The 18,300-nt window shown below is 39.4% G+C and overlaps 1 protein-coding gene across 2 annotated transcripts in view; it reads left to right on the plus strand.

The window, feature by feature from the left end:
- RGL1 (ral guanine nucleotide dissociation stimulator like 1) overlaps positions 1–18,300 on the plus strand; it is a 126,340-nt gene that overhangs the window by 32,474 nt on the left and 75,566 nt on the right. For both annotated transcript variants that reach the window (XM_010368949.2, XM_030935218.1), the window contains one exon: positions 11,195–11,403. In XM_010368949.2, the coding sequence (XP_010367251.1) occupies positions 11,195–11,403 (209 nt within the window). The remainder of the gene's footprint in view (positions 1–11,194; positions 11,404–18,300) is intronic.

The following is an 18,300-nucleotide window of genomic DNA, read 5'->3' on the forward strand; positions in this document are numbered from 1 at the left end:
ATGGGTTTATCAGTAGCCAATTCTAGCAAGCCCATGATCTAGGAATATTATCCGTGCCAAAAACAGTACTGAGGGATAGAATACTTGCCAGAGGCCCTGCAGCCCAGAGCTTTGTGTGAATCATAAAGCTACATCTTACATCTGAATTTATAAGTCCACATAGATTTTAAAGATTTCATTTTGGAGGGGAAGGGATCAAACTAAACAGTGTCATTATTACTTGAATTCCAAGATTCAGGGGAGTAATGATTTTATTGTCGTTTTGAATAATGGGGCTTTGGTTTTTAACATTACGATAATAAGTAATCATCATAGTGGGAACTAAATGTTCCCATGGGAATTGCCTAGGGAAAGTGAAGAAGATTCCTTAATGTGGTATACAGAGTAATAATCAAAAATGAATGACTTGACTGTAAAGTTGGGAAACATCAGTCAGTTGCCACCCTTCCCTGTACTCTCCCTGGAGGATTGGTGAAGGAGCACTTATAAATCTCACAAGGAGATAAAGCCCCATGGAGCTGTCTGTGGGATTTATGGCATGCTGGGAAAGCTTCTGGGCTGTGGAGAAGCCTCTCCATTCATAACAGGCTTCATTTGCAGAGAATATTAGGTCACACAGATGCTCACTACCCGCTGCTGACCTTTACAGACAGAGATTGGCTGCGCTGCACAAAAACAAAATGGACTCCAGCAAGCCAGGGCACCTGTTAACCTGTGACCTCAGATTGTGAAGACCTTGGACATTTGAGGCTCTGAATGAGACAAAAAGGAGGGAGCTATGAATTTTGAAAGTTCACTCTGGATACTAATTTGTATGTGACAATTTGTGATCTTATTTGGCAAATGGAGCAGTGACTATTTTAATTCAAACTCCTCTCCCCCCATGCAACTCTAAATCCTTGAACTTCTCAAAATTACATGTGATGTATTCCTTTTATAAAGTAGGTAATGAAGTTATTGAAACTAAGTTTTTGCCCTAGGTCTGATAGTAAATTGGTTCCAAATGGAAATGCAGTCTGTTAATTCATAGCACCTTAGTTCAGCAGTCTCCAACCTTTTTGGCACCAAGGACCGGTTTTGTGGAAGACAGTTTTTCCATGAATGGGGGTTGAGGGGTGTTCGTTTCAGGATGAAACTGTTTCACCTCAGATGGTCAGGCATTAGTTAGATTCCCATAAGAAGTGTACAACCTAGGTCCCTCGCATGTGCAGTTCACAATAGGCTTGGCGCTCCTATGAGAATCTAATGTCGCCACTGATCTGACAGGAGATGGAGCTCAGGCGATAATGCTGGCTCACCTGCCACTCACCTGCTGTGTGGGCCAGTTCCTAACAGGCCATGGACTGCTGCTGGTCCGTGGTGCAGGGGTTGGAGACCCTTGCCTTCATTATTAGCATTCTGAGTTTTAAGCAGAAAAGTATCAGATAAAAGTGAAATTATTTTATTTGGAAAATGTGGTCAGCAAACTTCTTAAAATCCACTTAATATTTAAATTTGCTTTCTGGAAACTTTGGAATCCTTAAAGGATGACCAGAATGTCAGAAATGGAGATTTGTGTTAGAGAATATAGAATCTGTTATGGATTAATGTTGAATCAAGACTGCAAGAGTACTGCTCTTTTTCAGGAGATGAGAAACATAGCTTCCTGTTTCCTTCAGGAGGGTTCCTGGACTCTATCTAGGAAACCCTACTGAGACAAGATGGCAAAGGGGGATGGGATTTCTGTGTGATAAAACACTAGTTATTGTTTGTTATTCCACCTCCCTTAACATCTTCCTGAGGATGAAGGGTATTCATCATAGAAGCCTGACCATGTGGCTTCATTCTAACAAGTGGCTTCAAGCAAGGTCAACTCTTGGGGCTCTGGTAGTTTTTTCAGAGCACATTCATTTGTCATACACATGCTCTTCTACCTCTCCTGCCTCCACATTTCTACTTTCTTCATACTTCAGATGCATAATTCCCCTCTTCTATCAGATAAAGATCATAGTGACAACACAAATACCTTAACTGGAACGTACACAGAAAGAAAATGTTTCAGCCAGTGCGAAGGTGTCTCTTGACATTGACACAGTCTGAGGGGGACTTCTGGGCAGGGGTATGCTAATAAACTGGCTCTCCAAAATAAAAGCCCTTATTTGTAGCATTGCTAATTTTCATGGCATAAATAGTGTCACCACTGCTGAACTCACACTACAAACATAATGCCATTGAACACAGAGGTGAGGAGTGTGCACATTTGGCTCATGCAAGGGATTCAAGCTGGCTCCAGCATACCGCTGGCTGGGTCTTGATATGTTTGCATAATTAGAGGGAAGGTACATATGTCAGCATATATGTGAATCTGCTGGTGAAGATTTCTTCTGGTTTCTCTGCCCAGAAATGCCATCATAGATCAGACAACGTATGAATTTGCCTCATGTGCAAGTGCGTCTTCTAGTGCTGCCCATCTTTACTCTTGAAACCCTCTTAATTTTGGTGTTCATCCAGATACCATCCTTAGCCTACTACTCTTCCTATTTTAATTGATGTAATGTCTGCATATTTCCGTCTTAGACCCTTCTCCCAACTTTCAGATTCTAACTGCCTATTGGACTTAACATTGGCATGTTCCCCAGAGTACCTCAAGTTCTACATTCCAAAATGGAATTCAGTACCTACCCCACCAAAATCTGACTTCCTCCCCTCAATTTTCTTTCATATAGGTGGCACCATTATCTTTCCGGCCATCCACACTAGAAATCAGGTGAAGTTTCCGGATTCTTTATTTTCCTTCATTTTATCCTCTACATCCAATTGATCGGAGGTCTTGATGATCTTCTTTTTGATTATTTGATGGGAGGGTAAATGTGTCCTTCCCATCTGCTACCTTCTCCATTCCTATTATCATTGTATTAGTTAAAGCCCTTGCAGTTGCTTATCTGGAGTATCCACAACTTTTGTACTGGTTTTTCCAACTTTAAAACTATCCTCATCAAGTCTGTCCTCCACATTGATTTCCTTGACCCTGCTTAAAACCTCATCATTGGTCTCCCATTTCAACAGGACATGGAGTCTCAGCTCCTTAGCATGCAACCAAAGTCCTCCATAATCAGGTAGTCTCCTGCTGCTCTCCAGCCAAAGCATTCCTTTTCTCTGTCATATTGCTTATGCAACCACACATTTTCCCCCTGTAGTGGTGGAAAGGTATGCCTTTCCTCACCCGTCATAAGGGTCATCAGTAACTCTTATAACAAAAGACAGGTTGACAAGAGAAAAGCATAACAGATTTCTTTAATCAAAGTTTTATGTGACATGGAAGCCTTCAGAAATAATGGCCCAAAGACCCAGGGGAAACTTTCCATTTTTATGCTTAAGAGTCAATGAAGAATGGACAGCCATGTGGAAATGTGATTGGATGAAAAGGGTATGATCTAATGGTAGTAGACTAAGGGGGAACCCAGCAAGGCCTGTCTTTTCAGATTCTTCCTGGCCGCTCTGTGTAGCATTCTTTCCCCCGGGGTGTGGGCCAGGACCCCTCTGGAACAGGGGTCTTATGATCTATCAGACAAGGTAGATCAGAGAATTTATGGTCAGCTTCTAAACAAAAAGGTGAGGGAGGTTAGAGCACTATTTCCAGGCTTTAAGCCTTGCTTTAGGGTTAGAGGGGGTTCTAGTTTCTATGACTCACCTTGGGAAAGGAGGAATCCTGTTTTCTATGATTCACTTCAGGGAGAAAGAAGTGCAGGAGACAGTAGGGCAGGAAAAGGTCAGAGAGGGAATTTGCTTCTGAGGCTGCTTCTGAGGCCTTCCAATTCCTTTATTTATTTATTTATTTTATTTTATTTTTTTTTTGAGATGGAGTCTCGCTCTGTTGCCCAGGCTGGAGTGCAGTGGCGCGATCTCGGTTCACTGCAAGCTCCGCCTCCCAGGTTCACGCCATTCTCCTGCCTCAGCCTCCCCAGTAGCTGGGACTACAGGCGCCCGCCACCGCGCCTGGCTAATTTTTTGTATTTTTAGTAGAGACGGGGTTTCACTGTGGTCTCGATCTCCTGACCTTGTGATCCGCCCGCCTCGGCCTCCCAAAGTGCTGGGATTACAGGCGTAAGCCACCGCGCCCGGCCTCCAATTCCTTTAGTTCAAAGTCCTCAGCATGTCAAAATTCCATACTTTGGGATATCATTTTCATGACTTTGTTAATGCTTGTTTCTCTGCCTACTGTGCCCTCCCCAACATAGTTAACTCTTGAATATCATTATGTGAAACCCAGTGCAGGCCAAGTATGGTGGCTCAGACCTATAATGCTAGCACTTTGAGAGGCCAAGACAGGAGAATCGCTTGAGTCCAGGAGTTTGAGACCAGCTTGGGCAACATAGTGAGACCTTGTCTCTACAAAAAAAAAAGAAAAATTAGCTGGAGTGGTGCATACCTGTAGTCCCAGCTACTTGGGAGGCTGAAGTGGGAGGACTGCTTGAGCCTGGGAGGTTGAGGCTGCATTGAACCCTGATTGCACCACTGTACTGCGACCTGGGCAATAGAGCTGGACTGCATCTCTAACAAACAAACAAAACAAAACAACCCAGTACAGGCAGAACCTACTTAGGAAGCCTTTTCTGATACCTCCTTTACACTGGGCTCCTCTTGGTGCTTCCTCTGTGTCTTGCCTCTCTCTGCATCATTTTACTCACATTTTATTGTAGTGGTTTCTTTGTGTCTGTTTCCTTCACCAGACTGAGTAACTTGGTTGCCAGAACCGCATGTTATTTACCTTTATATGTCTAGTACCTTGCACAGTGCCTGGCACATAATACCGTTTAGTTAATGTGTGGCTGAATACGTAGATGAATAAATGGAAAAGACAGCCACTGTGTATGTGCTAGTAGCATAAAAATACAGGATACACAATTACATTTCAAATTCAGATAAATAACAAATAGTTTTTTTTTTTAGTATGCATAGATCCCAAACATGGAATGGGACATACTTATACTGCATAGTATGTAATTGTTCGTTATTTCTCTGAAATTAAAATTTCACTGGGCATCCTGTAATTTATTTGTCAACCCTAACCTAGCAAAAAAGTGAGTTCACATGCAAAATATTAGGTTAGCGCAAAGGTGATTGTGACAAGTTTTGGTTTAAGTTGTATTAAGTTTGCCACTACTTTTAATGGCAAAAACCATAATCACCTGTGTACCAACCTAATAAAAGTTCACAGAAAGCAGAAGCTTGTGTTGAGCTTGACATCATGGGCCCTAAAGTATTTTCTAGACTTTACCTTAACATCTCTGAGTGTCCTGTGTGTAAATAGTCACTGTAATACTCAGGTGTACTGGCCTTGTCATGTTCCGCTGCGTGTCATTACATACATGATTTCTGCTGAGAGAATGATGCATGGTGAATAAATGTATGCATTTGAGTAATTTGGAGAGATGAGCAGAGCTTATTTGTGAGTCAGCCTGTGGATTTTCCTGTACCGGTTGAGTATCCTTAATCTTAAAACCTACATTCAAAGTGCTCCAACATCCATGCTCATTGCAATGTTTTGCATTTTGGATTTTCAGAATGGGGATGCATGAATGGTAAGTAAAATGGGAATACTTCAAAATCTGAAAAAATCTGAAATCCAAACCACTTTCAGTCCCAAGAATTTGAGATAAAAGATCCTCAGCCTGTATTGTGGTGGTTTGTTGTTCCTGGAGAGTGGTTGTCGGGCATTTGCAAAGGACGTATAAAACTTACTTTTGGTGTTTGGGGATGAATGTAGGAATTGGGTATGGGTTTTAGATTTTTGGAGGGAGTTAACAACTAGAATAGTACTCACTATTTACTTTGCTGCTTAGGCCAAGATGCCTGAGAACTGATCCACTGAAGAGTGATCATGGTGTGGAGGACTCCATACTGTCTCCATTCTAATGAGGTTGTTTACTTAACACGTTCCCTGTTAAACTATCAGATGACTGAAGTACTATTTTGATTGAAGGGATTTTTTTTTTTTTTCAAATTAGAAACACCCAACTGGTTAACAGTTTATGTTTTAAAAGGTGAAAGACTTTATTTCTCCGTGACTGGAAACGGAATTGAAATATGGCATCTTTCATCTCTCACACGCCCTTTTTCCTTCCTGTCTCATGCCAAAATTGATAATTATGGAAATTACCTGGTAGGACACTTGGGCACAATTTTAAATATTTACCCCATAGGACTCAGACATGTTCTCTTAGAAAAAGCTGGATTCTAAAGGCACAAAGATCAACCAAAAAAACAACATGAAACATTTTTGTGGTCTCAGTACCATGATCTTGTCAGTAAAGCGATGGTCTATGATTAAATCCAGATTAAACTGTTTCCTGTTAGCGTGCTAACCCACAGGGCAGGCTCAGGCCTCCGTGTCTTGCTTTCTAAGTCTGGGTTCTTAAGCACTTGTCTGACAAGGGTTCCACCCCTTTCGTCTTAAACTTTAATTCAAAGTTACTAAGATAATATAAGCAAAAACAGGTCCTAAAGTCTCTTAAAACACTTATAGACCTATTGAATCTTTTCCTGCAAAAATGAAACTTTTAACATTTTAGCTTCTCTCCTCAGGCCATATGGCAGAGTATTTTTTTGTGTTTCCCCTCTGTACAATTTCATTTCAAAATAATTTCAGTGGTAAGCAGATTAAGTTTTTGTTTCATAAAAAATGTACTCTTATTTGAATGTTGGCAAATTAGAAATCATCAGATCTTTCCCCTGCCATAATAAGCAGATATTAGGATATTTAGCCAATCTACAGAAAATGACATTAAGCAAATTTTCTGATAACATGCATTGTTATTTTTTGTGAGAATGACTGTAGGCACAAGAGCAATTCTACACTTATTTTATGATATTGTCTTTGATGTTCACTTTGAAAATTATTTTTTAAATCTAAAATTTCAAAATATTTTATTAGTCTTCTGTTAGGTCACATGTGGTTCTTCCTAATGCACAGATGCAAACACTGAGGAACAAATACTGTAAAGGGACTTACGGGAATCACGTATGCATATTGAAATATTTTTCTGAGTAAAAAAGCACTGAAAGGAAGAGGCTGGGTTAATGAGAAACATAATTCCATTTCCAAGGGAGAACCCTGGCTTTCTGCCAAATCTCTGCTTTCTGGCAGGAAATGGGACCCACTTCATCAGATCCTTTGACAAGCATTTTTCTCTGTGTTTGAATTTTGGGACACATCAATACTCAGTGAAAAAATAGTTCTTTTAAATAATCATTACTTTTGATAAGAAAGATTTAGTATTAGAGTTTCCATTGTAAATAAAATAAGAATCGTCAAATTTCAATGTCGTTTGGTAAGGGAACACAGATATTATCACAAGGCGAGGAAGCTTGATTTAAATCAGAGTTTGACTATCCCTAACCACTGAGAAGCCATTCCTTTTGTTGTTAATATTTGACATTGAAGTATATTTTCATGGGTTTTTTTTTGTTTGTTTGTTTGCTTTTGAGATGGAGTCTTGCTCTGTTGCCCAGGCTGGAGTGCAGTGGCATAATCTCCAGCCCACTGCAACCTCTGCCTCCCAGGCTCAAGTGATTCTCCTGCCTCAGCTTCCTGAGTAGCTGGGACTGCAGGCGCGTACCATTACACCTGGCTAATTTTGTATTTTTAGTAGAGATGGGGTTTCAGCATGTTGGCCAGGCTGGTCTCGAACTCCTGACCTCAGGTGATCCACCCCCCTTGGCCTCCCAAAGTGCTAGGATTACAGGTGTGAGCCACCGCTTCCATCCTGAAGTGTATTTTCTAACTTCTACTTTTGAATATCATGCAGGCTGACAATTATTTTGGCCAGGTCTTTTGAAGTGACAAAGTACAAAATGCAAAAACATCCTTACATTTTTGTATTAATAAAGAGATCAAAGGAATACACATTTGAAAATAAATATTAATATTACATTTTATAACATTTTGATTTTTCTTTTTTAAAATGAAAAGTGGTAAATATGAGTTAAGTTTTAAATGCATTACAGTAATTTAATAAGCCAAAATTTTTCAAAGTATGTGCATTCTGAAGTTCTGCAAGATGCTGTGAGACTAAAGAGAAATCCATTTGGAAATGCCATATACCATGTCCCTCTCTTGGAGTTGAATAACACGTTGGCATATTAAAGTGTATGAGAAATCCTGCAGTAAAGAGATGTCATTGACTTTCTTGAATTCTATAGTTTCCAAACTTGACCACAGGACTTTTTTTTTGGAACTAGTGTGTTACAGCACACACTTAAAGCAACAGTGAACCAAATAATTAATAACATACAGAATTCTAAACCATATATCTTTTTCACTTATTGTTTCTGATAAAGTTAATTGGAGCTTCTGGGGAACAGATGGGTACTAGAAGGATTGTTCTAAAACTACATATAGAGTGATAAAGAACAGCTATTAGACCCTGATATGAGTCAACTGTCTTAAGAGGCCTAAAGAAACGTTTAATATTTTGCCTGAACCAGATCCCTCTCCCTAGAAAACTTTAAAAAATTAAGTAAAGAGATAAAGCCATCTACCACATAAGCTGGAGTCTTAATTTTAATTCCTGTTAGCAGTTTGACATGATGACATTAAGCTATTCTAACCCCCTTCTGAAAGCAGTTGCCACCACTCCGGTCTTTCTGAAAGCAATCCCATCTGTTAGTTTTCTTCCAGTAGTTTGATTTCTGACAGGCCAGTTGAAGGAAAAGCAAACATGCTACCTAGTAAGCACAATATCATCATTAGAGATCCACTTCTCTCTTATTTGTGTCTCTTCTTTAATTTTCACGTGATTATTTCAATTTAGGAAATCTGATATAAAACAATTCAACTTACGATTCAGATAAACCACCTGGCGATTGTTTGCATCACTTAGGATTATTCTTGCTTTAGAAATAGACCTCCTCTCTGTAGAGCAGTCTCCTTAGTGCCTATGAAGGATGAGTTAAACTTTCAAAATTGCATCTCTGTATAATTTGTTAGGCACAGATTTACTGAAGAATGTAAGGCACACCAATATTTTTCTTCATTTTAATTCTCTTCCCTCATACTCAAAATTTAAGCTGTAAAGATTTTATTACCAATGAATTTTTATGTATTATGGTTTATATCTACCAAGGTACAATTATATCTACCAATATTCATTTACAGTTTCATTTTCGTGTGCTAGCTGCTTCTCATGAGTAAATGTCTTCTTTTAGACTTTGCAAGTTTCCAGAAGGCAGGGTCATACACCCACCCACCCTTTTCATCACTCCCCAGAGCTTAACCCAGTGCTGCTTGGTAAAACCATTTTCTCAGTCAGCTCTGTTGATTGCTGATGATATTGAATCAAAATGCACATTGCCCTCTGTGGACTGAAGAAAGTCAGATCATGGTTCCATCTCCATAGATTTCCACGGAGAATATATGCCAACCATGGCCAGTTTTTCAAGCTATCAACATGATGTCAGCTGGCTCATACAAATTCTTAAAATTTAACAATCCGTTCTCCAAAACCAGTATGAGTCGGCTCCAGCACCCTACCATAGGAGCTGTCTTTAGGAATGAGTTTGCAAAAATTTTTTCCCATTCTGTAGTTTGCCTGTTCACTCATAGCTTAACCATTGTGGAAGACAATGTGGCGATTCCTCAAGGATCTAGAACCAGAAATAACATTTGTTCCAGCAATCCCATTACTGGGTATATACCCAAAGGATTATAAATCATTCTACTATAAAGACACATGCACATATATGTTTACTGTGGCACTGTTCACAATAGCAAAGACTTGGAACCAACCCAAACACCCATCAGTGATAGACTGGATAAAGAAAATGAGGCACATATACACCATGGAATACTATGCAACCATAAAAAAGGATGAGTTCATGTCCTTTGCAGGGACATGGATGAAGCTGGAAACCATCATTCTCAGCAAACTAACACAGGAACAGAAAACCAAACACTGCATGTTCTCACTCATAAGTGGGAGTTGAACAATGAGGACACATGGACACAGGGAGGGGGACATCACACATCGGGGCCTGTCAGCAGGGGTGAAAGACTAGGGCAGGGATAGCATTAGAAGAAATACCTAATGTAGATGATGGGTTGATGGGTGCAACAAACCACCATGGCACGTGTATACCTATGTAACAGACCTGCATATGTATCCCAGAACTTAAAGTATAATAATAATTAAAAAAGGAATAAAAAACCCAGCAACAACAACAACAACAACAACAAAAAAGAATGAGTTTGGACAGGCGCAGTGGCTCATGCCTCTAATCCCAACACTTTTGGAAGTTGAGGTGGGCGGATCACCTGAGGTTAGGAGTTTGAAACCAGCCTGGCCAACATGGTGAAAACCTGTCCTTACAAAAAATGCAAAAATTAGTCAGGCATGGTGGCGGGTGCCTGTAATCCCAGCTACTCGGGAGGCTGATGCAGGAGAATTGTTTGACCGCAGGAGGCGGAGGTTGCAGTGAGCCGAGATCATGCCTTTGCACTCCAGTCTGGGCAAGAGAGCAAGAGTATGTCTCAAAAAAAAAAGAGAATGAGTTAGAAAACTTTCCATGGAAGAAAACAAAGGGAAGGCTTGCTAAACCTGATCCTGGGATCATTAAAAATGTCCTTGGTAAAATTATGCCAGCAAACTAGTTATTGATAGGAGAGTAAGTAGAAGCAAATGTAACCATTATTAAGTAATACTTCTACTTTTAGAAAGGAAGGAAACACACGTACCTCCACCACCACCACCCTACCACACTAAACTCACAGGAGAGAGTATTGCCTTATGTGACGTGCAGAGAAATTAAGTAAGAGTGAGGGTAGGCTGCATGCAGTGGCTCACACCTATAATCCCAGCACTTTGGGAGGCCGACGTGAGAGGGTTGCTTGAACCCAGGAGTTTGAGACCAGTCTGGATAACATAGCGCAACCCCATCTCTACCAAAAACAAAAGTATGAAGATTAGCAGAGCATGGTTGCCTGAGCTGTAGTCCCAGCTACTTAGGCGGCTGAGACAGGAGGATCACTTGAGCCTAGGAGCACCAAGCTGCAGTGAGCTGTAATCACACCACGGCTCTCCAGCCTGGATAACAAAGGGGATAAATACATAAGAATGAGGGGAAATGTAACAGGCTATGGCCTTCAACTATTTCAATGCTTCCAATTTTACTTTAGGGAGTCATTCCTCCTTATGGTAATTGTTAATTTATTATACAGGTTGAAGGGGACCAGCTGCCTCCAGGACACACAGTCAGTCAATATGAGACGTGTAAGATCAGGACCATAAAAGCTGGCACCTTGGAGAAGCTTGTGGAGAACCTGCTGACAGCTTTTGGGGACAATGACTTTACCTATATCAGCATCTTTCTGTCAACGTACAGAGGCTTTGCCTCCACTAAAGAAGTGCTGGAACTGCTACTGGACAGGTAAGAATGTAAAGGAGCTTATGAAGTGAAAGAAATGTAGACTGTTTATGGAGTGGAGCACGAGGTTCTGAATCACCTGCACTTGGTATGCGGAAAGAGATATGTGAGGAAAGATTAACGGGAAGGGATGACCTTTGGCGCAAATGGCAAGAAGATCATTCAGGAGCCACTTTTGGTCTGTTGCTGGGGAAAAATGTCTCCTAAAAGATTTATGAAAGAGTTGTGAGTAAATACTGTAAATCTAGATTCAGTTACTTTATGGATTTCATTCACTATTTGCCACCCTAAATTTCTCCATATTTTTATAATTTTATATTATTCAGTAAATAATCAGTTGACCAAGAATTTTACTGGGATGTTTTGGGAATGAAATGTGCTAATATGTGTGCAGTGAGGAGCGCATTCTTAGACCCACAGGAAGCAGCTTAGGAATGGTGGCGATGATGATGCGATGCTAGTGATAACTATCAACAGTCAGCATGTATTGGCTGTTTTACGGATCTGCACATAAATATCATCCTTGATCCGTATTGTTAAGCTACATATTACATGTAGCAGAGCAGTATACATTGAAATTTACACACTGTTAATCTTTAGATTTTCCTCATTATTTGTTTTATTTAGAATTAAACTTGGTCTTTCAGAAAATATCATTAAATCAACTTGATAGTGGGAGGAAGAAAACTGTCAGCCAAATAATTGTTTTAGAATCAGGAGAATCCTCATCTAAATCCTTATATTCTGAGGTTTCCTGCATAAGGAAGGAAATGAGATACGGCTTTTTGTTGGGCTTGTTGAGTATTGATGTTTGTTAACTAAATTTTTTTGTTTTGAAAGTAATTTGTGCTCATGCTGAAAGTTCTTACACTGTGAAAGAGTATGCAAAATATTAAAGTTTATTCATATTGCTACCTTTTCCCCAAATAATATTTATTAGATTTAAAAATATTAGTAGTAAGAAGAAAATTAAATAGACCATCTACTAGGCAAGTAACACATATTAACATTTTAAAAATAGAGGTAATCCACGTATATGGTGGAAAGTTCCATCAGTCCAGATAATTGTAAAAATTAAAAGTAAAAGATTTTTTTCCTCAAGCTCCAATCCCATTCCTCCCAGGAAATCACTGTAAACCATTCCTTTTGTATTTTTCCCACACTTTTGGGTGTATAGGAAGTGTGTGTATTATATACACACATTTATGTACTGTATGTCATATATATGATATGTTTATGTATTTATCATATGACATAATATACTTATCTATGATACAGATAGAATCACAGTACACAGTCTGTTCTGCAATTTTCATTTTTTAAAATTAATTTCTTTTCTATTTTTACAAACAGGGTCTTGTTCTGTTGTCCACGCTGGAGTGCAGTGGCATAATCATAGCTCACTGCATCCTCCAACTCTGGGGCTCAAGAGGTCAGCCTCAGCCTCATGAGTTGCTAGGATGACAGATACATGCCACCATGCCTGGCCAATTTTCAATTTTTACTTATCTGTGTATCTTGGAGATTTTTACTCATTAAGTGAATTAGTATATATAAAAGGCTTAGAACAGTGGCTGGCATATTGAAAGCTCAAAAAATGTAATTCTTATTTCAAAATCAGCACCTATAGATGAATCTATCAAAATCTTTTCAATAGCTTTATAATATTTATTGAATGGGTTATTATATGGATAGATATTTAAGTTCTCTCCAGTTTTAATTTTTTTTTTGAAACGGAGTCTTGCTCTGTCTCCAGGCTGGAGTGCAGTGGCGTGATGTCGGCTCACTGCAACCTCTGCCTCTTGGTTTCAAGCGATTCTCCTGCCTCAGCCTCCCAAGTAGCTGGGATTACAGGCATGTGCCACCATGCCCAGCTAATTTTTGTATTTTCAGTAGAGATGAGGCTTCACCATGTTGACCAGGATGATCTTGATCTCTTGACCTTGTGATCTGCCTGCCTCAGCCTCCCAAAGTGCTGGGATTAGACGCGTGAGCCACCGCACCCGGCAAATTTGTTTTTTAAACTTTGTAAACAGTACTGCAAGGAGCATTTTTAAATACATATCTTCTGAATAGTTGCTTGAGAATTATATAGGATAATTTCATAGAAGAGTCACTAGTGGGTCAAAATATATCAGCATTTAAAGATTTGAAAGATAACTGCCAGATTGCACCAATGACATTCCTGTCCACAGAAAACGGGAGTGCCTATTTCCTCATTTTCCCCACACACTTGCCAACTGTGGATATTTTCTCTGTACCTTTGAAACTATCTTTACCATGACCTGACCACTGACAAATGATAGTTGTTGTTTTTGAATTTATACTTCTTACATTTATGAGTGAGGTTTAGTGTCTTTTAAAATTCTTGCCGGGCGCGGTGGCTCAAGCCTGTAATCCCAGCACTTTGGGAGGCCGAGACGGGCGGATCACGAGGTCAGGAGATCGAGACCATCCTGGCTAACATGGTGAAACCCCGTCTCTACTAAAAAATACAAAAAACTAGCCGGGCGACCTGGCGGGCGCCTGTAGTCCCAGCTACTCGGGAGGCTGAGGCAGGAGAATGGCGTGAACCCGGGAGGCGGAGCTTGCAGTGAGCTGAGATCTGGCCACTGCACTCCAGCCTGGGTGACAGAGGAAGACTCCGTCTCAAAAAAAAAAAAAAAAAAAAAAAAAAAAAAATAAATAAATAAATAAATAAATAAATAAAATTCTTATTGGCTGTTTGTTTTCTCTGAACTGTGCCTTTTCATGTCCTTTTGCCTGTTTTTTTTTTGGATTCTTTTCATCTAATTATTGATCATCTAATTATAACTGCATATTAAAGAAATTAGTTTGTTGCTTATCGTATGTTAGAAATATTTTTCCTAGTTTTTTCATTCGTTTTAAAAGTTATTTATTAAAATTTTTTATAAAGACATTAACATTTTTGTGTAGTCATATCTATTAGTCTTAAGAAATACCTTTAATAATAAAGTTATATTCCAGTATAAGTAAGGTTATTGACAATAGTGGGTTTTCCCTCAAAGTGGTTTTCTCATAGATGCGTATAGAGTAAGATTATTTGGATCAATGGTTATTAATATGTTAATCTTCAAGAACACTCACAAAATGTCTGTTCTTTGTCATACATTGATCTGGTTATGATACTTTGAGCTGCAGCACAGATAGGAAGTTCTTTAGTTTTTTGCATAGCAGTGCTTGACAAAATAAGCCTGGAATATAAACTTGGATTGGTGAGGTATTTCTTTTATAGTTTGTTTGCTTATGTAATAAATCATACCTGTACATAGAAATTGAAAAATTGTATGAATTTTATCTTTTTGGTATTTCATGTTTATAAAAAAATGTAGTATGCTGTTGGCAGGCAGTATGAATAGACTGTTCAAAACATTGAAAAACTCCTACAAGTTTACTTTGGAATTGGTAACCTCTTCTATTTATGGGGTGACTATTGATAATAGGCCACAGATGTCCACAGTCAATAAAGGAGTGCACGTAAATTCCAGCTGTTCATCCTAAATAGAGGACATATACACACAGGAACTGGAGTGTTTAGTCTGTGACTCATGTACATCCAGCTTTTGATATTTTTTAAATCTTTTCTTTGTTCTATTATAGAGGATAGATATTCTTGCTTTTTAAAACACTAACTGGATGACTGACTAACATTGAACATGAATAAAACTGCATTTAATTCAAGCTGTCATGTAAGGTATAACTGAATGGAGAGTTAGGATTTATTTTGTACCATTTGGATGGGCCAAGGCTTGGCCTTGAATTTAATCTCATAAACAGATCCTTTGCTTGCTTCTGAAATGAATGGAATTGACAAGTACTCAATGCCTACACAATACCCAGCTTCTGCAAGACACCATGCGGATGGAATTCAGAAATATGAGACTTGGTTCATGCCTTGAGATAGTTTAGAGGTGGATTTACTATGAAGCCACTGGTACTTAACCTCAAGGGCCGCTCACTTGGAGTGCCCTCTGTGTAATTTTATATTCATGATTTTGTATTCTTTTTCTTTGAGAGGATCCCTCAGATTACATATGGCTTCAAGTTACATATCCGTAAGACCGGGATCCACCCCTCAGTACTTAATATTTTGCTGCAAAAGATAAAATATTAAGGTTTGCATTTCTGAAACAAGTAATAACTGCTTGAGATGGTATTAGATGAAGTTCTAACATGTTCTGCAGATGAAACAGGATATAGAAGTTCAGAGAAATAAATCTCATTTATTTAGATTATTCTGCAGAAATTTGGATTTGTTCAAATAAGTACAAACCTCAACATGAATTTCTTCCTTGCTTCATTTCCTACTCACACTTAGATCTTGGACCAGGCTTCAGTCTTGATTAAATGTAACCAAAATGCGCATTCTGTGAAACAGTGGGTTCTTAAATTGGTTGTTGAGACTTTTAATGTCTATAATTAAGAGGAAGCAATTACGTTGTATAAACTTGCCTATTCTGAAGATGAGCATTTGAAATATTATTTTGTCAGTAGATTGTGGTAGACTTGTTTATGGGTCTCTGACATAATTTTAAAAATAATTGCTTTCGGTTTTTTAATAGTAGTTTGCTTATCTGTTGTGAAATTAACACTGAGAAGCTATTACAGCATGTGCTAATCATACAATAATCAGTCGAGAATGGATTGAAGACAGATACTGCAGTATTTATTTCCCACCAGAGAAGCTTATTTGATGTCAAGCTTTGATTTCCCGTAAGACTTCTAATAATGTGGCTTTTCTCATATGGAACTGTTCGCTTTCTGGGATTTCTTTTTTATCTTTTGACAGTTTTTTATTCTGCTATAATATGAGCCTTTTGTGATTGGCCAATAGACAGTGGTTTGAGTTCATGTATAGCTAATTCCATGTGTTTGCTTTACCCCTTACTTGGGGTGGCCATTTTCCAAGGACCACTGTTTCCTGTGCTTCTCAACATGACTCAGAGTTCACTGTAGACCACATTGGCCTACTTTTAACCCAAGAGGAAGTTCTTGAATTGTGGGCCAGCAGTTTGTGTTGGGGCTTTGAGATTTTCTTTTATCTAACTTCAAACATACACTTGCTCAGTTAAAAATCTGGCCGGGCGCGGTGGCCCACATCTGTAATCCCAGCACTTTGGGAGGTCGAGGCAGGTGTATCACCTGAGGTCAGGAGTTCGAGACCAGCTGGCCAACATGGTGAAACTCCATCTCTACTAAAAATATAAAAATTAGCTGGCATGGTGGCAGTCATCTGTAGTCCTATGTACTCGGGAGGCTGAGGCAGGAGAATCGCTTGAACATGGGAGGCGGAAGTTGCAGTGAGCTAAAATTGCTCCAGCCTGGGCAACACAGTAGGACTTGGTCTGAGGAAAAAAAAAAAAAATCATCTGTTCTCTCCACCATACCATTTAAACATAAGGGTGTTAGATACTACTGAATATGCCCAACCTCAAATGTAGGTAGAAACCTACTTTAGCTAGTGACCTTCAGTGAGAACCATGAAATGTTTGCACAAATATCTAGAGTTTTCTTCAGATGCTGTCACAATAACTCCCTTTTGGGCCATTTCTTCAACATTCTCTCTTTCTGCGGTATGTACTCTGTTACCAGAATTAAGCAGAATGCGCTGAGTGCAGTGGCTCACGCCTGTAATCCCAACACTTTGGGAGGCTGAGGTGGGCAGTTCACTTGAGGCCAGGAGTTCGAGACCATCCTGGCCAACAAGGCAAAACCCTGTCTCTACTAAAAATACAAAAGTTAGCTGGGCATGGTGGTGCATGCCTGTAGCCCTAGGGAGGCTGAGGCGGGAGGATAACTTGAGCCTGGGAGGTGGAGGTTGCAGTGAGCTGAGATTGTGCCACTGCACTCCAGCCTGGGTAACAAAGCGAGACCCTGTCTAAAAGAAAAGAAAAAGAAGTAAGCAGAATGCCAACAAGAACCAGAGTAGGGGTTAACGAGGTCTCCAGAAACCTTTGCCAAGCTGATGGCACTCAGGTCACACTGTGGAAAGCACTGAGTGATAGTCTGAATTACTCCCTTAATTTCAAATGAGTTCTCCCAGTGGAGGACATTTGAGGTTTTTAAAGGTTGGAGTCATTTGTGAACACTGTGCTTTAAGATCAGCTGACTTAAATTTGCTTGCTTATGTTGCAAAGAAGAGAATAATTCAGTAGGTCTTTGAACTTATTTCTTCTTCCCATGTTTGTTTGCCATGTGTTTTCACAGGCTTTATCTCATTTAGTTCACTTATTTTTACCCCTGTGTTTACAGATTAGAAAATTGTGGCTCAGAGACATTCAATCAGTAAGTAGCAGAGCTAGAATTAAAACCTACGCCTTTCTGACTTGAAAGTTCTTTCCAAGTGTACAATATCACCTTCCTTGATTTGTTAATATCACCTTTAAAGGAACCCTTTTTTGGGAATCCTTCTTAGTCATCCTTTTCACTACTACCTCAAGTGATTTTCCCTGGAAACTGTATTTCCCAAGGGCTCCTCCCTTCCCACAGTTGTGAGCAGTTCACTTGAGCATCAGTGCTGTTATTCATTTGTCTACTCAAGCAATATTTGTCGGCTCTTTAATGTGTACTATGTACTGTAAAAGGTGCTTTGTGTATAATGGTGGACAAACCTGCCTTCTTCATGCTGAATGTCTAGTGGGAAAGAATAACATTAAACAAATCAGTGTGCAAATACATTTAAATACAATTAAAATTGATAGACCACTGGGAGATAAAAGGTTCTATAACACAGAGTTATAGAGGATATTTTGGAGGGCTGTACCCAAATAAAACTGAATGTTGGCCAGGATCTTAGGTGATCATTTAGATCATGGGCCATAAAGGTCATTGCTGTATGTTTGGAGTGTTTCTGTGTACTGAATGGGCTCTGGCCAAATG

Source organism: Rhinopithecus roxellana, chromosome 8 (assembly GCF_007565055.1).
Source record: "Rhinopithecus roxellana isolate Shanxi Qingling chromosome 8, ASM756505v1, whole genome shotgun sequence".
Taxonomy (NCBI): Eukaryota; Metazoa; Chordata; class Mammalia; order Primates; family Cercopithecidae; genus Rhinopithecus; species Rhinopithecus roxellana.